Raw genomic sequence first — 24,527 nt, forward strand, 5'->3', positions numbered from 1 at the left:
ACTTTATTTCACATCATTTTTCTATTGATTGTCTGTAATTTAACGCCATAGGTTCTAACAGATGTGACAAACTTTATGAGAAGGAATTTGTTTAGCTAAGCTAACTTAGCCATCCGAGCCATCAATAAAAATATTTTTTTGTTTAGTTATTGGACAACTTCTCCCCTTTATTACATTTCTCTCTTCATCCTCTCTCTTCTCTCTCTTTCTCTCTTTCATCTACAACCTTCTTTTTATGTCTTCTCTACCTCCTTCTGTCCTCTAAAACATCAATCTCCCCTATCTTCACCCTCTACAAACAATTGTAGGCTTTACCCCTTTTATCAATTTTCTTTGTCTCTCTCCATATTATATTATCCACCTCTCTCCCTCTACAATTATGACCATTTTAGGGAGACAGACATCGAAATTTATAATTGCTAGTAAGTTATACTCCATTTTAAAATTTAACATGATCTAATACAAGAAGTTGCGGTTAGGTTTTCTTTCAAATCAAATATAGAAAACAACAAATTGGCCTCCCAAATATGAATAAATTTAAGGTACGAAATAAAGATATAAGACCTGTGTCGTGTTTCAAAGAGGATTTCTATCAAATTTTGAAGCAACCTAACCACATCAAAATTGTAAATCAAGTTATAAGAGATCTATTGATACGAAAAGTGATAAATAATGAAGGTTTTAGTTTTACCGGCCAGCTTGAACCTAGTAAGTCAAACAATTATTCTTCTCGTAAAGTTTTGCCAGTAATCATATTTTAACCGTGAGATTTACACACGACTGGACAAGATTTTGTGTCAAAATTTTGAGTCAACCGAACCTGACCCTTGATATATAATCTTGTGACTGAACATCTTCTAATTCATCTCATTTCTTTTCTTTTATAATAATAATAACAATAAAAAGATGATTCAAGCAACTCAACTAGACGTTAACGGTGTTATGAGATGAAAAAATACCAGGTTTTAAAACCAAGGTTTGGGTTGATCTTTAAAGCTCAAAACTATTATTTTGAGCCCCTAAAATTATGGGGCAACAACCTATGAGCCAGCCACGCAACCGGACCTTACCACCTCCTCATTCATTTGGTCGAATTGCAGATATCAACATTTCAAATCGACCATTGCAAGAAGTGTAGTTTGTTGACTTCCTAGCTTTGGTATTTATGATAAGCTAGGGTGGCAATGTGTATGTTTGTGGTCGTGTTGAGGTAAGGGTATTATAAAAATTTGCCAAATCCTATCCAGTAATATTCTTGTCAAGAATATAAAATCACACCGACACTTTCATTAAATAGGTAAACCTGACTCAACCCATATAACTTGTTTGATAAAATAAAATTAATTGAGAAAAATAACTTTCATTTCCACAACAAAAATAAAATATTATAATTCAAACTAAAATCATGCGACTGTAAATCAATATCTACCAAAGTTTAAAATTAAAATTCAATGGTGAAAAATAACTTACTTTTGATTTTATTTTTAAAGTTCATAGAATTTGATCCTTTACAATCCCATGGCATTAGATCATGTTTTTGGATGTCATAAGGTGGTCAGAAAACTTTCCTTAATAAGTTAGTGAGGAAAATATTTTTTATTATTATATTAGTGTTTTGTCTAAGCAAAGTGTTTTTCATTATTTTGTCTAAGTTAGTGAAGCATGCTAGCCTTACTTAGTAAGATTGAATACTAAGGGCCGTTTTGCCCACATGGATCACCATATTAGGAATCAAGCCTCACGTACCTTTAGATTTGAATGAAATGAAATTAAGAAAATAAGAAAAGTGTTTTTCAGTCCCAAACTAAAAGCTTAACCATTAATTATTGAAAAATATCTTTAAACACCCAATAGATTTTATAAATTTGAAAAAATATATATACACTATGAAAAAGTTATACGAAATTCTAACAAAAAAGAAGTAATTTAAAAAATTCTTAAATAATTATTAATATATATTTAGAGAGCTACTATTGGCACCCCAACTTTTACTTATTACACCCCCAATTTATTAAACTATTTATAACACCCCAATTTAAGATTAAAACCCACCATTCAAACATTAGAAAGGTTTAGCTCAAATATAATCTCAACCTTACAAAACGTTATAACATTGGTTCAAACAATTTCAATAGTTGTTTGCAATTATGATTATGCTTGTATATAATCTTAAACCCAAAAAATGGAAACCTACAAGAAAAAAGAGAGAGGGAGAGAGAGAGAGCATCCATTTATTTTCTTTAATTTTAATTGGGGTGTAATAAGTAAAAGTTGGGGTACTAATAGCAATTCTCTATATTTAAAACTACACGTTAATGATAAAATAATTAAATGTATCAAAGTGGGTTAAGCAAGTTGACAACCCTAACCCAAACTTGACCTATTTAATAATCGTGTTAGCTGGGTCAACACTATTATGACTAAACCCAATTCGGCTAACCTACTTATTTCTTATCGTTTTTGAGTCATGTTCGCACATCATGTTAAGATTGCCACCCCTATGATAAACCATCAATCTCTAAGGGTACATTTGGGTGCAGATCTTCATCCAAGGTCAATTGCCTTCCTCTCTTTGATAGTGAATTCCAATTATTAAACTTTTACTCTATTGAACCTATGAATACAATCGAACAATCAACTTGGTATAAATTTTGGCAACGTAATAAGATACTTTCTAGATGAAATTTCATATATTTGGCATTGACACCTTCATTTGTATTGCATTTTTTTTTTTAATTCATGTTATATCATCGTGCACCTCCTCCGAGATATTGTAGCTGAGGCTCTTCTGCACATAATGAGTATATGTTGGTATTCCACAGTAATATCTATATTTTATCTAATTATTAGGATATATATTTTCTAATTGTGTCATCATTAGCTAATTAATTGCAAGTGCACATCACCACTTTTCTAACATTTAGAATTCGACACTTATCCTATCTACATCACTTTTATCATAGTCCACTTTCCCGATTCGGGGACCATGGGTGTGGTCCTCTTCAGGTCTAGCCAGTCCAGTAACTATGGTTGGCTGGACATTTCCTTGTACCTATATATAGTATGTGTTTTAGGAAAATTAACTTCTTCTGAAATGGTTTCTTTTATAGGATATTTATTTACATTCGATTGCACAAAGTAACATTTCTTTAGGACAATCACAAGTAAACGTTATAAAACCTTTTAAAACTCCTCTACATAGTTGAAACTCTGGTGGCCCTAAAAAATAGAAGGGTACAAATACAATAAGTGCCACCCACCACAGAATGGACCACAACCAACAGCCATGAAAGTCCTGTGAAAGTAAAACTGAAAGCCAACACAGAGTGGACCACTAAGGTTTTGATATAGACATCACTTCATGACCCTAAAAAGAGATCATTTCGCACAATTAACACCTAAATGCTTTTAGTGTGTTAACTAGTAGAATGCAACTATGAGATCAGACAAGTGAGAGAAAAACTAAAGAAGCTGAATTATGTGTGCTTTGTAATTAATCCACCATACACTAGAGGTTGAAAAACTTGAAGATGACAGAGAAAATCAATAATTTTCTACTACAAGTCGAAGTTGAGTACTTAGTATTGGGTCAACATCCGTAGACTCATGGAAGGGAAACTCATATATCACTCAGTCCCAAGTAATTACGAAATCCAACAGTTGGGATAAATCTTAAGAGAGATGCAAAATATTATCTAGACACAGTTGGGATTGTGAGTGAACATATGAATTACCTTTCCACAAGTCTATGGATCCCAACCCTCTAGTATTTACATCATTTTTGTTAGCATTTTAGAGTGACTGAGGAGTCGGTCCAAGAGGAATATCATCAGTTTAATATACAAATGCAGCACAAAGTGGGAGGGAATGTTTAAATGACCCTTAAAAATTTTAATATGCATACCTTAAAAGGAAGATGGGTGATTTTGGTTACACAAGATTAGTAAGTACAGACATACTAAAACTCATTTTATTCTATTTCTCTTTCAAGGAAAAAGTCTGATACAAAAACATTTTTGAAATTTAAAACTTAAAATCATCTATGTTAACAAACCATTTACCCCCGATGATGGATATCTGATGGGAATGACGCAACTATCAATATAAAAGGTTCTCGAGTCGATTTGGAACACAATATGTGAGCACATGACATCAAGAAGCAGTGGAGGATAATACAACACTCCCCCTCACCCATTAAGATGGAAAATTCCTTCGAGAGTAAGCACAAACCATTTATTACCCCCTAAAGACCAATCTGATGGGGAAGCCGTAATTAGGAATTTAAGAGGTCACGGATCGAACTGGGGCACGATACATGAGCACACCCATCTCCCTAACACACACTTAATTTAGTCCGCTTACCAACCAAGTGAACGACACCTTCAAAATGAATTCAAAACATTCTACCATTTCTTCTCAGGGAATTTGTCATGAGTACAAGTGTAGCCGATGGAAATTACAGGGCTCAAAATACATCCACAAAAACATCAACCAAGACCTATATTGCCACCAGCAACTGCTCCCTTTGTAGCCACCAATGAACTACAAACCTTACAATTACCTATTCTATACAAGTACGAATCGAGAAGGCATTAAGTAAACAAAAGAAAGAAATTACACCTTACATGTGGCATGCAAACTGGTTAACCATCATCATCATTTGACGACCTCTTTGCTTTCTCTCTCCTCCCAGTAAGCTGCCTTCAACGCCTCGTAGGAGAGCTTCCCACTTAACCCTTCTGATGTGTCGTTCAAGATTGGACCACTATAATGTTGGTGTTGCTGCTCAGGCCACATCCTTCCACTTCTGCTACCTGTATCATACCCTGGGGTTGACATGTAGTTGGAGTCGATCACCATATCACCCTCCAATATACGTAGAACCTTTTTTCCCAGGGAACAAAATTATGATAAAGAATCAGGAAACAGTCACAGCAAAAGAATGGCTGTTTATAAAATAATATATGATGGTCTTAGGTTATAATAATAATGAGAGAAATCTGATGTACTTATTAGGCATTATTACTAATACAAGTGACACTATTATTGTTTGAAAACTTTTTGCCCGGGACTAATCCGTGAAAGAAGTCAACAATTCTTGGGAGTCTTACCAGCTTTAGATAATTTGGATTCTCTATGATGGGGATACAATCTGTACAAGTGCGGGGTTTTTTTATTTGTTTTTACAAATTTATGTACATTGAAAGATGACTTCAGATCCTACCTGAGACATTCGAGGTCGTGCATGGGGATCTCTCCGGATGCACAAGGACGCAGCATGTAGCATGCAATAGACCTCATTTTCAGAATAATGATGCTCCAATCGTGGGTCCACCAGTTCATCGATTGCATATTCTTCTAACAAAGGACGTGCCTGATCCAGATTTTAAACATGAGCAGCACCAATCAAGGGTTAAAAAAAAGACCACAACAACCTATATTCTGATGGAATATAATAAAGTGGAAAAAATTTATGCCCATTTCCTAATTATTTAGAGGGAACTTGTTTCTAAAACATTCATCCTTAATATTTTAATTGTATGGATAAAATTATAATTGACCACTTCATACCCATTCAGTTAGGCACTGCTGGCCCTTGGGCCGATTGATGTCAACAGCTTTCCGTCCCGTAACAAGCTCCGCCAATACCACTCCAAAGGAATACACATCAGCCTTTTCTGTGATTTGACCACTTTGAGCATATTCTGGTGCCAAGTACCTAAGTAGAGGAAGAAGAATGGCTCCAACTTTGTCAATGCTAGCTGTGAATTTAATTTAAAAGTTTTTTAAAAAAATTACTATCCTTTGAGGTTTACCCGAATGTTCCGATTACTCTGGTTTCCACACCCAAATCTCCATCTGGCTGCCACCTTGCCAAGCCAAAATCTCCAACCTTCACAAATCAGAAGTTGATATCAAATCCCAATCACTATACATATCTTACTACTATGGGTAAGCACATTAAGACGACGATATGAGAATATATGGAAGCATGGACAGGTATAACATTTTGACCACTTAATTTTCCTCCAATAGTATTATTTTTTTACGTTTAGAATGAGGATATATTCTTTAAGAAGAATGGCTTGAGTTAAACTTGGATAACGAGGCATGTTTTGTTGTCAGCTAATATTTGTATTTTTGGTCTTTCAATGACCTCCATATCTGTGTCCTGTGCATATATTTGATAGTCTCTCTAATATGCAATGTTTTATAGAGTGATTTATATAATCTCTCAAATTTTAGAAAAGAAATATGGTCATATAGATTATATTTTGGCTTAAACTTAATATAATTATTTTTTGCATTTCTTTAGAAATTCAAGACAAGAAAAAAAAATAGTACATCTTTAAGGTTGGTTATAATTACAATGCTGTTTTGTATACTGAATGAGATGCCTAGGAATATGCCTATCAATGAAAAAAGAATGTCCAGGAAGCTGTTCATGAAATCCATCTAAAATTGTTAGAATTCCACCAAGGTTCCAAATGAAATAGACAACTTAAAGGTTCAAATTTTTGTCGTTTTTCTAATACGAGCATTCCCCTTCATGTGCAAGGATTTAGAGGTGGTGGTAGCCTTCAATACTAAACCGTCTTGTAACACCTATCCCTGTTCTTCATTACATATTCCTCTAATTCAAGTTCCTTCATTAGAGTAGAGCCTATCCCTGTTCTTCATTACATATTCCTCTGAATTCTAGTTCTTTCATTAGAGTAGAGCCTCCAAAAAATATTTAGAAACTTGCATTTTTTTTTTTTTTTCAGTTAGAAATTATACTGGATGATGTATTAAACAAGAAAATCATATTTAAGTTTTCAAAGCTAAAAAACTCTTCATTGTTAGGGATGACGTTTAAATTTTTTTTTTAAATCTTCAAAATGAAAAATAATATGTGTTGCATTTCGAAGGTCATGGATTTCAACCTAGCTTACCAACAAAAATAGATGTGTTTTAATGAAATTCTTGAATTTCCATGCAAGTGAAGAGAACTAATACCGAACATTTTTATGGTTATGATTCATAAACTTATAGGGTGCATTGTATTTGTCAAACAAGAAGTTAGATTGCTGAATATGCACCTAAAGGCTCAATGCAAGTAAACTAATACCACTAAATCCAATAAAATACAATATAATAGAAAAAGGAGGGAGAGCCATACGAGTGGTTCAAAATCATGGGTGATGAGAATATTGTTGGGCCGCATATCACGGTGGACAATGCGTCCTACTCTACACTCTTCATGTAGGTACCGCAACCATCTAGTAGCCCCAACTACAATTTTTTGCCATACAAACCATTCTAGCGGATCTCGATTACGTCCTACACATTCCCAAACCCTTATTAAGAACTCAACACAAAGTAAAAAACATAACAAACATGATAAATCTCAAAATATAATCAATGAATAAATGCATGCCCTATTTCCAAACAGATTTACACAACACATCTTAACAAGTTTTATGAAAAAGATGATCAACAACTTAAAAGACCAAGAAACTTCTGATTTTGGAGATGGCCAACAACGTGTTTTACAATTTGATTTAGATCAGTAAGTACACTAAAATAAAAGAAAACCTTAAAAACATGACTATTGTTTTCTTTGATCTTCATCTATCCTAAAAGATGTGACATTTACTGTAAATTACCATTAGTTTAGTACATTAAACATACAATAATAAAGTTAAGTTTCTACAATGGATAACAAAGAAATTACCATAAAGATGAGAATCTAGTGATCCATTGCAGATATATTCATAGACCAGCAACCGTCTTTTATCTTCAACACAGAACCCAATCAGCATTACAACATTCCGGTGTTGTGCACAGCTTAGTACCTCCACTTCCGAGCAAAATTCAAGATCCCCTTGAGAACTAGCCAGTTTGTGTTGCTTGACAGCAACTGCTTGGCCATCTGGTAAAACCCCCCTGTGAACAGATCCAAACCCACCTTCGGCCAAGAAATTTGCTTGCGAAAATCCACCGGTAGCAAGTTCGAGCTCAGCATAGCTGAACCACCTTGGAGGTTTTCCAAAAACAGGTGCCTTGTGCTGACATATTGAACACAGTGGAGGTGGACCAGGAGGGGCATTTCTGGACAGTGAAATAGCTTCTCTGACATTCCCACTAAAATCCATATCATGCCTATAATTCAACTTTCCAAGTCCAGCTTCTCGGTCAAGTTTAGAGAATTTCTCGAGCAGGGCCTTGGTTGTGGATATCTGAGCTCTATCATTATTCCTTTGTGAGCTTTCCTCGGCATGCGTTGAAGATTGGCGGCTTGAACTGAGAATTTCTGCCATCCACGGTTGGAAACTTAGACTCGTTGAAGGTGGACTTAGATTTTCGCTGTCTGTGTCAGAGCTACTATCATCCAAATTCCGATTTTCTTTTGTGATTATCGAGTCCTCTTTCTTTAGGTCTCCATTTATTTCAGAAATGAAAAATGGTGAGGTTCCAGGATCTGAGCTTGATACAGATGATGTTCCAACTTCAGTTGCAGTGAATGGTGTCCCCAGCTCTGGGCTACTACTTGGAGTCACAACAGGCCCTCGAATCGAATTCAACAGATCACTGTCCTTTTCCAGATTTTTTTCAGATTGTTCTTCTAACTCAGAAGGCAATGGACAGGCCATTTCAGGATCCGACATGGGTGATCCAACCAAATTTAAACGAAGAACCTTTGGATGAGAACGTTTCATAACCACAATGTTACATTGGAGCGCTTCCATGCAGCGTTTCTCTTCGTGTTTGAGCTGTCTATAAACAAAAGCCTTTAAATTAGGAAATGGTCGAAGAAACATAATCAAGGGAAATGAGAGAACATAAATGATGACCCATGAAATAAAAAATTGCAAAAAGCTTGATTAAGAACAAACAAAATGTTGGGCATTAAATTGTTCACATCAATAAATAAATCCACATGACCAAATTGCATTCCTTGAAGCTAAAACCAAAATTGAAGGATATATTAGTACCATTACCTGTCCAACACAACCCAGTTAGCTTGAGCACGCTTCGATTCTGCAGCCACTGCTCCACATGGAGATCCAGAAACAATCTTTATCTTGACATTTATCTTTACAACAAGGATTGAAAAATAAAACATTCAGTAGTGATTAGGGAGAGTAAAAAGCATTATGTCACGGACCTAACCCGCTTGGTAACTAGCGCCTGTGCGCCATTCAAGTTAATCCAATAATCCCCATGATCTAGCTCAAGTCCGACTTTTCCCAAGTGGCCCCAACTCACTCAGGAACGCACGCATGCACAATGCACTCTCCCCCCCCCCCCCCCCAATAGCACATACAAACAATCTCTTGAGTTGAACTCTTGAAAGCTAATCCTAGAACCCTTGGACACATACTCACACGTACCATGCCCACATAGAAGTCATTCTGCCCCTTGTCCCCGAACACCCACACACATCCCCATGCCACACCCCACACCTACCCCCTCCCATACACACCCACCCCACAAGAGATAGCACACACAAACAGTCTCTTGAGTTGAACTCTAGGAAACTAATCTTAGGACCCTTGGAGTGAGGCTAACTTGAGTTAGATCGGAGGGATTAGCTTCAGTGCCGCACAGGCACTAAGTAACAAGGGCTAGGTCCATTAGAATTGAATAAAAATAAGTAAGATACTACCCTGTTTGGATCATAAACATCATGGAGCTAAAGCATCATTTGAGAGTACGAATCTGTAATATTGCACTTCTGCTCTGAATTGGTTCCCAAGTAAGACTTGCGGTGGCCACTGGTACAATCGCTTGCAAACAATGGGAAACCCCATAGTTTTCTACCTGTACAGAAGAATAAGGCTCCGTAATTAGTCATCAGCTTCACCTGCCAATTTACTGGGTTGGCATGGGAAATAAAAGCAAAACAAAGGATATCAAAAAGACTAATATTCAAATGTTCAGAATTGAACAAGGTTTAGATGGTCGTATGCCTAAATATATACTATAATTTGACTTAGTTTAGAATTGGGTTTTGCACGATCAATTTGAAAATTTCCCCACAACATGAAACTGATGAAAGATTTGGAAATTTCCGCCCATGCTTCAAAGGAAATTATTGCTAAGATAAGTGAAAGAGATTCCACACACTATGGGTTCATCCCAAAAGAAAGTTCCGTACCAAGTCAAATAATTCAAATATTTACCCTTCAAACCAACCTCTAATCTATAAGAAATTACAGGGCAGATATGGAAATTGAAGCACCCACTAATCAGATTCAAAAGACAAGAAATAACTTTTCCCTTCTCAAGAGAAAAGAAAGATGAAATAAAACATTAGTAAAATCAAAGTGGAGTTATACAAACCTGCCAATCCATCCTAAATCTATTAAAAAACAAGAACCCATCAAACTTAAAGGCATTTTATCCATCAAATAAGTCAACATTTATAAGTTAAAGAAGGATTAATAAGGCTGAGAGAGAGAAGAGAATACCCGAACTATGTGCAGGAACCACAACCAGTAACGTTATACAGTCCCCAGGTTGAACAACATGAGTCAAAGCCCACACAAGAGCAGTTCTTGGGATTTCTTTGGACGCCTTAACAGCCACGACAACCTTCTCCGCCACATCAGAACCCTTCTCCTGCTTCCCACGCTTTTGTTGAATACTCATCAGAACAAAAATTTCAAACCACACCTCTTGGTTCAGCAGATTCAATCCATCAAACCCATCAAAATAGAGATTGATTTCTCCCCAACAGAGGCCGAAGAAGATGAGATGAGATGAGCTGAGCTTCTCTATTATTAAAAATGGAGACACAAACCCTGGCAACTTTTATCTTGCGATCACGGATGACAAGACGCTTTTAACCTGTTTAGACGAAATGCTCAAGAAAAGGCAACCTCAAAGATGCTTTTTTTCTAAGCGAGCTGTAACTATGAATAGAAATCAAAAGATATCTTCTTCTCTGAGAAACCCTCAAAGGTCAGGTGATTTGACAGTCTTAAACCCTTCGATTTCCATTTTTTTTCTTTCTTCTTTCTTTCTTGATACCACCACTGAAAAATCCCACCCGAATCTTCTAAAAATATTAATTAATTTTCTTCAAAAGAACAAGAAATCAAAGATAAATGTCTCAAAAGTAATGTAGAGTGTCGTATACGAGAAAACGACACGGATCTCACTATTTCGAACAGCAATGGCTTTCCAATCGAACCTTCAAATCGCAGAGTCAAAAGAGGGGGAAACAAACAGTGAGAGAGAGAGAGAGGTGAAATATACAGGATTGAGGTTTCTAGCTCGGAATCTTCATTTTCAAATCTGACAAAAACAATCAAATCGATTTTGATACTTGAATAGACTTTGAAATTTGGAATCTATCTTATAAAACTACAAAACAACAGAAAAAATGAGAGAAAGACAACAAGAAAGATTAAACTAAAACTTCCGGATCAGATTCAAGATATTTCTTGCAATTAGTCAAAAAGGAACAGTTTCCCAATGCAGATAACCTGAAATCTTCGATCTGAAGTTCAAAAAAAAAAATTGATTCTCACAAATCAAACACTAAAACAACACAAAATCCAACCGAGATGGAGTTCTCGATCCATTTCTTCTCCTCTCTTACAGAAAGTACAGCTATAAGGATCAGCAAAAACAACAAAGACGATGACCTTTGATTTCGAGATTAAACTAAAAATGGACAAAATAATATCAAAATCCAGCTGAATGCAGACGTGTTGTCAACCTTTATTGGCTCTCTCCTTTCGCATCAAACCAACAACAACACGCCAACAATTTAGTGAGAGAGAGAGAGAGAGAGATATTAGGGTTTGAGGCTTAAATCTCAACAACCTCACTCACTGATCCTGAAACGAAATACGACCAAAAACAGAAAAATATGATCAATAAGAACAAAGTCATTTCTCTTACTCAAAACAGACTGCAAAAACTCATAATCATCTCTCTCTCTCTCTCTCACACACAACTGCAGATTGCAGATTTACAGCAAACAGCCGTCTAAGGTCTTTAATTACAATATTATCCTTATTTGTGAAGGAAATTTCGAAACTGCCATTCCCCTTACTCTCTTTCTCACTCAGTACTTTTAACTTGTTGTGAGAATTGATATAACGTTATAATTATGGGTTTCCGCGCTTCTTTTTTTCCTTCTATTTATTAATTTCCCAAAATCAGGACCTATGTAGACGGTAAACATTGTTCTATGTTTCGCTATGTTTTTTATACTCTGTAAGAGGGACCTATGACTTTTAATTTTCACAATTATGACAACTATCATTCATTCATGTATGGTCAAGTTTTACATTTATTTGCCATAAATAATAGGGATTTTACTTTTTGTAATTTTTTTTTTTTTTTTTTTTTTTTTTTTTTTTTTGGATTGTCGTGTGCGCGCGGGGCAGATTGTACCTTTTAAAACATCATATCTCGCCAAATCCCACTGGTACATGCAATTTCCCACCTACCACACATATCAGGCAAGATGGGATAAATCTTTGTTGGTAGCCAACAAAGGGACTTACATTTAGATCGTATCATACCAGAAACTCAATCATTCCAATCCCATAATTTTGGATTTGGATTTAGTAATGATGATTAATTTTTAATAGGCCATCCAATCCAATCGGCTCCTAATTAATCAATCCTCGATTTGACAAGATCTTGGTCAAATAAATTGTGAGAGTATGCAAATTATGATATATATAGATTGTTTAAATATAAGAAATTGATTTACATATTTATCAAATTGACTTTGATCCAATTTGGACGTGATCCAAGGGTCAGATTTGGATTCAAATATCGAGAACTAACAAAACCTAATTTGATTCTTATTCTATTGGTTCTAGATTCATTTTAAGAGTCGTGATGACATGACTCACCAGGTGGCATACTCAATCGACTCTCTAACGTGACAAATTTGGGAACCGTAGATCTGTACCCCTCATGATACACGACTGCACTTCCCCCCATAAAAAAGTGTATCCCAAGGGAATCATGTACCCTGATGCATAGATATCTACAATTCCCAGACTTGTCCATGTCAGGGAGTCGATTAAGTATGCCATTTGGCAAGTCATATTATCAAGACTCTTATTCTAATCTTTACCAAACTGGTCATTAGCCCCGAACCGATTCTTGAATCTATTATTAATCACATGCATTCATTATAGTAGAAGATATTTGATGTCAAGATCAGGTTAGAACAAATTATAAGGAAAATGTGATTTATTGGTGTTTCATTTGTTAGTTATTGCAAATAATAATAATAAATAAATAAATAAACATAATTTCTTTACCATTGAAAAATTAACTTTTCCTCTCGATGAGAAAATTTGCACTTGACTCATTTACGTCACCATCCCAATCTCATCAATTTTCTTTGCAATCAAACATACCAACATTGGACACATGAGAGTCTCTATCATAAATGGGATGGATGAGGCATTCAAATCATTAAACAAGTCATGGAGACTATTAATAGACTAATTGGGAAGGACATTTGGAGGTGGGTTGTGTGTGATTTACATTCAATAGGGTTGTTGAATTGCTACAATTGTTAAGTTCATCCTAATCAAGAAGTGAATTGCTGTAAGGTTCATATGGGGGGCACTATGGGCCCCATTTAGCTTCTATTATCTAATTATGTAGTGTTAATTAACAACTCTAGCTATAATCGTTAATAAAGTTGTTAATTATGATGAAGTGAGACGATTGACTTTGAAGCAGTCTACTCAATTCAAAATTTTGTAGAAACGCCCTCTTTTATGTGACGTGTGGTTTTTTTTTTTTTTATATTGATAATATGCTTCTTTGATCTCGATCTTTTCATCATTTATTATCGTCACATCTTATTAAGAGGTTGAAGATGACTAATTTTAAAAAGAAATCATTCATTTTTCATTAGTTTATAATACAAGTCAATAAAAGAGGATCAAAGTCAATGACGTGTCATCAATTTTTTTTTTTTTTTTAGATATAGGATTAATGGTTAGCAAAAGAAGTTGGATTCAAAGGGGTTCGAACCTAAGACATGAGGACAACATTACTCACGTCTTACCACTTAACTACGTTGTCATTTTAAAAGGTCATTGGGCTCACCTTGTGGCATCAAAAAACATAACCTGATGCTTCATCATGGTTATAGAGAGGACAAAATTCTATGAAATTTGAAAAAAAAAAAAGAATTAAAAAAAATATTTTTTTTTTCACTGTTGAATTTCAATTTTAAATTTGAGAGTTATGTAAAAGTTTAATAACTGTCTATTTTCAAAATCTTGGATCAAACTAAAAAAAAATTGATTTTTGAATTATTATTTTTTATCTAAACTTTTTATGAGACACAGAGGGCAGTGTTGATATAGTAATCCATTTGAGCAAAACGACATTTAGTAAGGTTTAAAATCTTTATAAAGTTAGTAAGGAAAATGTTTCTCATTTAAAAACATTGATATTCATATAAAATGCCACGTGTCAGATAAAGACAATACACATTCAATTCTTTGAAGCTGGCAGACCGCTTCAAATTTTTTCCAATTAGGATGTCGGATTATATCAACGAAGTGGCAACTATCGTAAATAAAACCCAAACAAGGGGCCATCTCATTATTCCTTCTGGCTCCGTTTCGGTATTTGAACTTGTCATTAATAACATGATCTTAAGTCTTAACCACATCCTCAGGTTAGCATTCAAATCACCTACTCTAACCATAGTTAAAATTCCAGCTCAGGTATCAGGCTCCAGTCTCCGTATGGGACCCACTTACCGTTATCTATCTCCGTCAGTTAGATTCAGTACAGATTTACGCAAACCCATAACCAATAAGAACCTGACACAAACATTTACCGTCTGTACTACTAACGGCAACGTTACCTTGAAGCCATCACGTCTAAGGCGTAGTAATTAATTACTGCGGCTTGCCATGGATCGGATCAGACCCTAAATTCGATCCATACTGATCCAGCAATTTTTCGTCTAGATCAATCAAGGATTTAAAATTTATTTAGATTTAGTATATCAAATCAGATCTGACCCGATCCGAACCTGATCCAATTTTTAATATATAAGGTTTGGATTTTAAGATCAAGATCCAATAAAACCCAATTCAATAAGAATCCGGTCCCTTGTTCATCGGATCTGTTTCAGGTCCAATATGATTCTGATCGTTATCAAATTGGTACGAAATAGATCCGATCCGGATTCCGGACCATATCCATTGACAGCCGTATTAATTATTGTTATTTCTAAGATATTTCCTTGTTTCTACGAGACGTCGACTAAACGGCAAGCGTTTTGACGGCTGACGTCGTCAGTTTTGGCGTTACGCATAGATTTTGTCATAGAGTTAGAACCTCCGAAACAATTGATTATGTGCTTCGAGACATAAAATAAAAAGGTAGGACAAGTTTTTTTATTTATTTATCTGTCTTTGGTTCCTTTCTGAGCGTTTGTCCTCACTTTAGTTTACCAAAACCAAGTCATTCATTTAACTTAAAGATAAAGAGTTCGATTAATTTAATATAATTTTGTTTTTTTAAGTTATATTATAGAGCAGTGTAACATGCAAGACAAAAAGTTTCTTTTGTTTTTTCTCAAAAAAATTAAATTAAATTAAATTAAAAAAATTGGAGTGTGGGAGGCAACGACCATGAATTTCCCAAGTTAATTAATTTTTAAATTAAACTTGTGATATTAGATATATTCTCTCTTGAGTTGTTTTTCTCCATTATAACATATTAAAATTTTGTTTAGTAAACTCTTTATATTTGCAATTTTCACATGCCTGCCTACAACTTCATTAAAAAAAAACTTAGTAATTAACTAAATCTTAGTTTTGATTCTAACCATTCAATATTTCGAGGTTAAACCATGAAACTACTTAATATTAAAAATTTCACAAAACCCATTAAAAATAATTTTGAAATGAAAATAAAAATTTGAAAAAAAAAAAAAAAAAGGAGGAATAACGGACTAGTAACTTTTTTGGTTGAGTAGAAATACATTTAATATCGAAAGCTATCTTAAGTTTAGGGTTGACATGATATCAACAATCCAAAAGTTCAATATTTGGAATTTATACGATTTTACTCTAATGGATATATTATAAGCAAGACCATCAAACTAATCTTGAAGATGGAAGGATATTCTGAGAAGAGATTCCCAAATGAAATGGGAATCTCAACTATATTTTTAAACATCATTTGGGGATGAAAAAGTTATAGAGAGAAAAAAAGAAGAAGATGAAGACATGGTTTGAAGTAATGGAAGACTAACAGTATACGAATACACTCCAATTAATAGAAGGTGTGACTTTATGTTAGAAATGAATTGATGGACAAGATACATTCATCTCCCAAAGTTATGGAGGTATTAATGAAAATTTATTATAAGAATTTTTTTTTTGCCTCATTCAAATATTTCTATTAATTAAGGCTTTAGACATGAAGTAATTTAAGAGCAAAATGATTAATGTTTCTTTTGAGGTCCCAAATTGCATGAATTTCTCAAAAGTAAAAAAAAATAAAAAATTGTAAGAATAATTTAAAAATATTATCGACTAAAGCAAAGTCAATGAATCTCGAGACGACTCGTATGAATCATATAAAATATATATTAAATTTAAAAATAAATAATAATATCTATAATTTTGTTCTCCACAAAAATTACCCATATTCTCAAAAGTCAATAAAGTTACTTGCTCGAATCGAAGCATTTTTCAGCTGACTTGGTGAGTTAACTCAACGGTTTTCCCAAATTGACATGGTGAATTGATTCCATCAAGTTTTGGGATGAGTCACCTTGAAATCCAATAGAGTCAATTCAGTTGAGTTTAAAGTTGCCTCTATAAATTGTAAAACTATAATAGTATATATCGCGGTGCCCACCATTGTGTAATAGTGTAATACCATTACATTTTCATTGAAATATATATAAGGTTATGTAAATATTGCTTAATATTCCTTCAAAGGGTATCTTAAATATTCACAAAAACATGGAGGGGCTTCATGTCATTAAAGAAGATAGTTCCATCAATTCTTTAAAATCACCAACATCTTAAGAGTTTCTAGGCCCTAATTTTTTTGAAATTTTATTTTATATTTTTTATATTTTTTTATAGACTAATGATAATCTAACGCTCTTTTTTTAAACAATCCATATACGCTCCCTAACCTAACAGTTACAGAACTATAAATCTTTTTCTTGTGTATCATGTAGCAAAGGATCTATGGTTATATGATGGGAACATACAAAGAGCATATGAAAAAAGAGTGTCGGATTATCATGACTTCGCAATATTTCAAACAACTGTAGTATAAGTCAAAATATTAGTAATATGTGCTTATACAAGATCACTAAATATATTTTTTTTCGATCAATATTTTATTAAAATATTTATTGTGCATGTAAAAAACATATGATGTTGTAGGGTGTATTTATTAATTGTCTTTAATGAGATAAAATATGATCTTTATGTAAGATAGCATGTACACAATAGATTGTTTACAAGAGACATGTCATGTCAATTCATTGTGAACTTGAAATAGTCACAAGAGAGTATGGAGCCAAATATCTCATTTAAATCGATGATGCTTTAGTGTTTATATAGGACAGGGTGACCTTGCAACAATAATTGAAATACATGCCCTACTTGTTTTCATAAAAAACTCCCACAAACTCGAAACTTCGCTTTTACAAATTTTTCTGTCTACTAAATTTAAGTTGTTTTGAGATTAAAGTGCTTGGTTGTGTTGTATCTAATGCAGAGTTTTACATTTACTAGGTTATTATACAACCATATAAAAACAATGCAATTTATATATATATATATATATAATTTCACAAGTTAATTAATTTTTAAATTAAACTTGTGATATTGGATATCTTCTCTCTTGAGTAGTTTGTCTCCATTATAATATATTAATATTTTGTTTAGTAAACAGTTTAAATTTGCAATTTTCACATGTTACTTTAGAATATTTGTAAAAGCTGCCTGCCTACAACTTCATTAACAAAATAATAATAATAATAATATAAATACTTAACTAGTAGACTAAATCTTAGTTTTGATTCTAACCATCCAACATCACAGAGGGTGACCTGTTTAAATCATAGAAAAAAAAAATCACAAAAATTCTTTACATCATGAAACTACTTAATATTAAAAATTACACAAAAAGTATTAAAAGTAATTTTGAAATGCAAAAAAAAAAAAAAAAAAAAAAAAAAAGAGGAATAACGGACTGGTAACTTTTTTTGGTTGAGTAAAAATATGTTTAATATCAAAAGCTATCTTAAGTTTAGGGTTGAAATGATATCAACAATTCAAAAGTTCAATATTTGGAATTTATAGGATTTTACACCATGGTTTTTAAACTTGTCCGAGACCGAGACGTATCGCTCGGGTTAACTCGATATCAGAGCTGAACGAGACCAACTCACAAAGTCATTTTTTGGCTGAGTTTTACGTCTCACGTACAATTTTTTGAGTTATCTCACTAGACGTCTCAAACTTATCGAAAAACTCGTCCGAGACGAGATGGGATACCGAGTTTAAAAACCATGTTTTACACTAATGGATATCATAAGCAAGACCATCAAACTAATCTTGAAGATGGTATAGTTTTAAACGTCATTTAGGGATGAAAAAGTTAGATAGTGGAAAAGAAAGAAGATGAAGACATGGTTTGAGGTAATGAAAGGCTAAAAGTATACAAATGCACTCCAACTAATAGAAGGTGTAGCTTTATATTAGAAATGAATTGAGGGACAAGATTCATTCATCTCCCAAAGTTATGGAGGTATTAATGAAAATTTATTATAAGAAAAAACTTTTGCCTCATTTAAATATTTCTGTTAATTAAGACTCTAGAGATGAAGTAATTTAAGAGCAAAATGATTAATATTTCTTTTGAAGAGGTGAAAAAGTATTTGGATTTTTTTTTTGTTGTCAAAAAATAGAGAATAATATTTGGATAGGAATAATATAAATCCTACCCTTACAATATGCAATCCTTGTTGGATTAAACACATGTTCTAAGGATATATCATGTATCTCTAAGAGAACTGACAGCATGGGCAGAGTCAGGAATTTGCTCATGTGGGGGCAGCCAAGAGTAGAAAATTTTTTGTGGGGACAATTAAGAGTGAAAACAATATTTTTAGGACAACTAAAAGTGGATTTTTTTTTTTTTTTTGTGGGGGGGGCAATAGTGACAAATTTCTTTATCCTCCGCTAAAACTTGTCATAATAGTACATTAATCCATAGAATTTGAAAACTCTTGGGGGGGCAAGTGCCCCCACTCTAAATTCGCCCCGCACTGCTAATTGAGTTTCTTCTTTTAACTATCATGACTGCGTATTTTTTTATTATTACATTAGTATTAAATATATCCAACGTTGTTTTTTTTTTTTTTTTTTTTTGCGGTCCCAAATTGCTTGAATTTCTCAAAAAAAACAATAATAGTAAGAATATATATATATATATATATATATAAACTTTAAAAAAAAAGTGTTTCATTTGTAAAATATATTAGCAAAATGTAAAAGGTAGGGTTCGTTTTTTGTGTTCTTTCATGGTTCAAACTTAAAAAGTAAATGGTAATTGAATGAAAATAATTTGACTTTAGATAATGGTAATAGAGGTACTTTTAATGGACCATAATTACATTATTTTGGAGTAATAATATTTTTTGAAAAATGTTTTGAGTGTTGTTATTTAATTTAAATTAAAACATTAAGTTTCATTTCAACAATTTCAAAACCCGAAAAGTCTCAACTTGATGTCTATCAACTCGAGCAAAGCAATGAATCCCGAGATGACTCGGATGAATAATGTAAAAAATATATTAAATTTAAAATAAATAATAATATATATATTTTTGTTTTCCACAAAAATTACCAATATTCTCAAAAGTCAATAACGTTACTTGCCGGAATCGATGCATTTTTCAGCTGACTTGGTGAGTTAACTTGATGGTTTTCCCAAATTGACATGGTGAATTGATTCCATTAAGTTTTGGGATGAGTCACCTTGAAATCCAATAGAGTCAATTTAGTTGAGTTTTAAGTTGACTCTATGAATTTTAAAACTATAATATTATGTATAGCGGTGCCCACCATTGTGTAATAGTGTAATGCTATTACATTTTCATTGAAATATATATATATAGGTTCCTACGACCCCCATTACGACTCACATTGCGACACACCGTTTGTCTTATATGGGCAAAAATATTTGGAATGGACTAATTTTTTGTGAGAATGATCTCTGTGACGAGGGGATCATCCTTGCAAAAAATCATCACATTCCAAAACTTCTAACCCCATCAAAATTGATTTACAAAAATTGGACGGTCTAACATTTTTCAACTTGTAAACATGGAGCTAGAAGTTTCATAATGAGCTGATTTTTGGCAAGGATGATCTCCTCACCATAGAGATCATCCTCACAAAAAATCAGCCCATTCCAAACATTTTTGCCCATATAAGACAAAACGGTGTGTCGTAATGGGGGTCTACGGAACCCGACCCTATATATATATTTTAGATATATATACAAAAAAAACATAAATAATAATCTGTAATATGGAAAAAATTGTGCAATCAAGATTAATTAGATTGAGGTACCAGTGGCTATGTGATTTTCAAGTCTGAAGATCACCACCATGTCGATTTGAAGTCGCCACCATTTCTTTTTAGAAAATGATGTGAATAGTCACCCAAAAAGTATTTTGTGGAAAATTAACGTTTTGGACATTTTAGTAACTCTTGTACATATTTGGACATTGATCTACCTAAAATCTAAGTAAGGATTCGATTAAAGATCAAGGAAGGTGTTAGGCATCCCTCTGTCTCCACCAAAAGGTGATAATCTTAGAAACGTGACCATTTTTTTAGAGAAATAAAAAAAAGGACAAAATTTTTTGTATATACAACAATTTTGTGCCCTCGCATACGAAGGACTTTTAATGTTGGTTTAGATCATGATGATCACCTCATTAAAAGGGGGCCCCAAACATGTCTTGCCTTAAGAGAACACATTTTAAAAAATGTCAACTTCGTGGTTATCAGTCCACTCTCATAAAATGAGGAGGGCTTAATCTCCTTTAGCCTCAAAACAAGTTTTGCGAAGATTAAAAAAGAATTCTTTTGAAAATGGTTACAATCCCTATACTTTTGATCGAGTTGTAGCCCGATTTATTATAGGTAAATGAGGGTATTCATTGCATCCTAAGGTGTTATAAACTGAAATTAAAAAAAATGGAAGGCAGATAGAAAGGGATATAAAAAAGAAAGATGGAGGACGCAAAAATGAAAATCCTACTTTAAAACCCACCTTTAAGCTTTTACTTTTTCTTCTTCTTAGGTTCTTGATGAAGTGTTTATGTTAGTCATTTGTTTTTTATAGAGAAGAGAGTGGAGGGTTGAGTAATGGATTTTGTATAATTTTAGATTGAGAGGATGTTTGAAAGAGATGAGAGAGATGAGACTTGGTGGAAATGATTCAAGTATGGGGAGATTTTGTGAGAGAGGGGTGGGCTTTTATAGGCTTTTGAGGTTAATATTTAGGAGTAAGATGGGGTAAAAGTAAAAGATGGTTGTAAATGAGAGGTTTGTAATTTAAGGGGGGGGGGGTAGTTTTGGAAAAGGGGTTAAGTAGGGTTGCTTTTGACCCATTCCCATGATTATGATCCAAGTAGGTTGGTTAGACAACCCATTATTTGGTGGGGTGTGTGTATAGGGTTAAAATTTTGATTAATGTAACAGATAGTGATGATATTTTGGGAGATGTGGTGAAGACATGTGGCAAACAAATAAGCATATGTTCGTTTTAGGTGGGCTAGGTAAGTTGATTAAGAGAATGAAATGTGGGGGACTATGGAGATAGCTTATGGAGTGATTTTTGGATAAAGTAGTGGGATTAGGTGGTGGCATGTGGCATGGTGATGGTAATGATGAGATCTTCTTTTGGGAGGTGTATTGTGGTGATGAATGTAGTAAGGGTGATTCGATTAATAGGCTCTGAAATTCAAAGGCTTTAGGATTTGGACATTGGGCTTTGATGATTTTGACTAAAAGTGCTGGATTTATGAGAATGGTTATGAGGATGGGGTTAAGAGATTTGAGTGTAGGTAGGTTGTGGTTTGGGTTTGGATTGTTTAGTAATTGGGTTTGGATTTAGATTTAGTAAGTATTTAGGAAATTGGTGGCTTTAGGGAAAATGGTTTTGGAATTTTGAAATAGAGTTAGGAATTAAAATAAGTGGATTTTATGGTAGACCCTTAAGTTAATTAAGGCCTTAGAGATCCTTTATTTGGGAAGAAAGACAACTTTCAGGGTTCGGGACTGTAGACACCCCATTTTTTACATTCGCTTGATTAATCAACTCATTAACCCGATTGTGATGGTTCCCAATGATGTGTGATTATTCCAATGCTTTATTTTGTTACTAGATATGTTTCAGAAATTCGGATGAGGTATCTCAAACTAACAAAACTGTAGAAATCACGTTACACTAGGAAAATATGACTCCAAAAATATAGAAATCATCATTTTTCAAACAAAAAGAAAAAAAGAAGCTTTACGATAAAAATCACTAGAAATTGATTAAATTATCAAAATACCCATAACATCAAAACATCCTTAGATCCCACATCACACTTAGGAAAACCCATTTGAACACATAAAATAACAAAGTGAAACCAAATAAATCATTCCGTCAATTTTCACCAAATTTGATAAAATTATGAAAATACCCTTCATAGGGTCCACGATCATTTCACATCAAAAATCCATAAATGACACAAACTTATAATCCCATTGAATTCCTTATGAAAAATTGATTCTGAAATATTCCGGAACATCGAAAATCGACTTGAAACGCAAAAGTTCTCTTAGGGGGCAAAACGATATTTTTTCAATTTTTTCAATTTTAAAATTTTAAAATTAATAAATAAAACATTAATTAACGTAAAGCGAAATCTCAATAAAATTAATTTAAAAATCTGAACCAAGAAAATTAATCAATCAAACCCTCTGACAAAATTGTTGATAGTTGCCTACTTATTTAAGTGGAGCCCCCTTTATATTTATTAAAAGACCCTTCCATCTGGGGTCAAAATAATTAAAGATATAATTAGGGAGTTCTCCACAAAATTTAAAAATATATTCTTTCGTTGTACGCAAGATTTAAAAAACCTAATTTAAAAGACTAAGTCAATTTCATAAGACTTAAGTCAAACCCCTAATTAAAATCATATTCTAAAGAAAAACCTAGTCAATCAAACAAGACTTAAGTCAAAACCCCAATTCATCTTTATCTAAAGGAAACTTAGTCAAATCCTAATTCTTTAAAAAAAAATCTATAAATAGGAGCATCTACAATCTAATTTCGCAGGTCAAAGAAAACCCTAGAAAAAGTAGGTCAAAAAGCCTCCCTAACATTTCCAAAACCCTAATTTTGAAATCTTAACCCTTTACCTATCATCCAAACCCTAGTTTTTGTTCACAAATTCCCAGAAACTCTTCATAAAATACCCAGAAATTCATCAAAAAATTTAGAAAACATTCAGATCTAAGAAGGAAGTACTTCATCTTGGAGATCTGAAGCGGATTCAATGACAGAAACAAAGCGAGGAGTATCTTACGAAGAACCATTCTATCAGTTATGAGGGAACAAATCGTTGCGATCCTATAGGTATATTTTCTTTTTATCTTTTTTTATTTTATTTATTTATTTTAGGTTTTTTTAGTAATATAATCTTCTTGAAAAATAGTAGAGACCGGCGTTTGCCGGGCAGGATTGGTGCCTAACACCTTCCAACCCCATAACGTGATTCCCGAACTTAATTTCTTTTTGTAGATTAGTTGTTTTTATCTAGCTTGAGTCAATGCTCGGTTCCTAGACCGTAATAATTAGGTGGTGACTCCTAAACCTCAAAAATCAAAAGCGGATCCGCACACCCCACGGATCGAGGGCGCTTTCAGTGGCGACTCTACTGAGGATTATTGAGGATTAGACTTGAAAAGCCTTAAGTATGGGAAGCATTACCGTAACGACCTAGTTTTTTTTTATTATTTTATTTGTTTATTTATTTTTATTTTTTATCATTATTTTTTGCTCGATTATTGATTACTTGTTTGAATGGTGAATATTTTATTTTGGCACATTTTTTTTTATAGTTTAATCTAAGGTCACTCGAAATGACCCTAAATAATGCAAGATTTCAAGAGGGTAATGATATGAAATAATGATTGTTGACTTTTTTTTTTTTTTTTATCTAGTTTATTTTACTTTTTGGGTTGTATTATCCTCTCTTGGCATTAGTTGGATTAATTTTGAACATGTTATTTTGGACTATCACTTTTCATGATTTAATCTAAAGTCATTTGGGATGACCCTAAACAATGAAATATTCAAATTGACATAAAAATTGAGGATGGAATGATAGTGGTTGGGATGAGAGTTATGATTTTTTTTTTTTAAATTCTTGGATGAATTTTTTTAGCACGTTAATATACATGGGTGATAAGTTGTAAAAT

General features: G+C 33.4%; 2 protein-coding genes across 2 annotated transcripts; both read right to left on the reverse strand.

The window, feature by feature from the left end:
• Window positions 1-4,388: 4,388 nt before the first annotated feature.
• LOC147410633 (inactive protein kinase SELMODRAFT_444075-like) lies at window positions 4,389-9,139 on the reverse strand. The gene is made up of 7 exons (XM_086437657.1): window positions 8,985-9,139; window positions 7,718-8,760; window positions 7,163-7,323; window positions 5,817-5,893; window positions 5,572-5,719; window positions 5,225-5,374; window positions 4,389-4,884 (listed from the first exon to the last, which is right to left on the reverse strand). The coding sequence occupies exons 1-7, from the start codon at window positions 9,107-9,109 to the stop codon at window positions 4,657-4,659; spliced, it is 1,932 nt and encodes a 643-aa protein (XP_086293783.1). The 5' UTR covers window positions 9,110-9,139; the 3' UTR covers window positions 4,389-4,656.
• A 353-nt stretch (window positions 9,140-9,492) lies between these two features.
• LOC147410634 (uncharacterized) lies at window positions 9,493-11,808 on the reverse strand. The gene is made up of 2 exons (XM_086437666.1): window positions 10,458-11,808; window positions 9,493-9,807 (listed from the first exon to the last, which is right to left on the reverse strand). The coding sequence occupies exons 1-2, from the start codon at window positions 10,636-10,638 to the stop codon at window positions 9,680-9,682; spliced, it is 309 nt and encodes a 102-aa protein (XP_086293792.1). The 5' UTR covers window positions 10,639-11,808; the 3' UTR covers window positions 9,493-9,679.
• Window positions 11,809-24,527: the final 12,719 nt, after the last annotated feature.

The sequence above is a fragment of the Akebia trifoliata genome, chromosome 1 (genome assembly GCF_017979445.1).
Source record: "Akebia trifoliata isolate Shusen 1 chromosome 1, ASM1797944v1, whole genome shotgun sequence".
Classification (NCBI taxonomy): domain Eukaryota; kingdom Viridiplantae; phylum Streptophyta; class Magnoliopsida; order Ranunculales; family Lardizabalaceae; genus Akebia; species Akebia trifoliata.

What these genes read in the sequence shown, in the direction of transcription:
- LOC147410634 (XM_086437666.1), bottom strand. Translation starts at nt 10,638, where the DNA reads ATGAGTATTCAACAAAAGCGTGGGAAGCAGGAGAAGGGTTCTGATGTG. An exon ending in GGTTCCTGCACATAGTTCGG is followed by an intron (nt 9,808 to 10,457) that starts GTATTCTCTTCT and finishes TCTTCTGTACAG; the next exon opens with GTAGAAAACTATGGGGTTTC.
- LOC147410633 (XM_086437657.1), bottom strand. Translation starts at nt 9,109, where the DNA reads ATGTTTTATTTTTCAATCCTTGTTGTAAAGATAAATGTCAAGATAAAG. An exon ending in CCCATGATTTTGAACCACTC is followed by an intron (nt 5,894 to 7,162) that starts GTATGGCTCTCC and finishes TGATTTGTGAAG; the next exon opens with GTTGGAGATTTTGGCTTGGC. An exon ending in AGCAGTGCCTAACTGAATGG is followed by an intron (nt 5,375 to 5,571) that starts GTATGAAGTGGT and finishes AATCTGGATCAG; the next exon opens with GCACGTCCTTTGTTAGAAGA.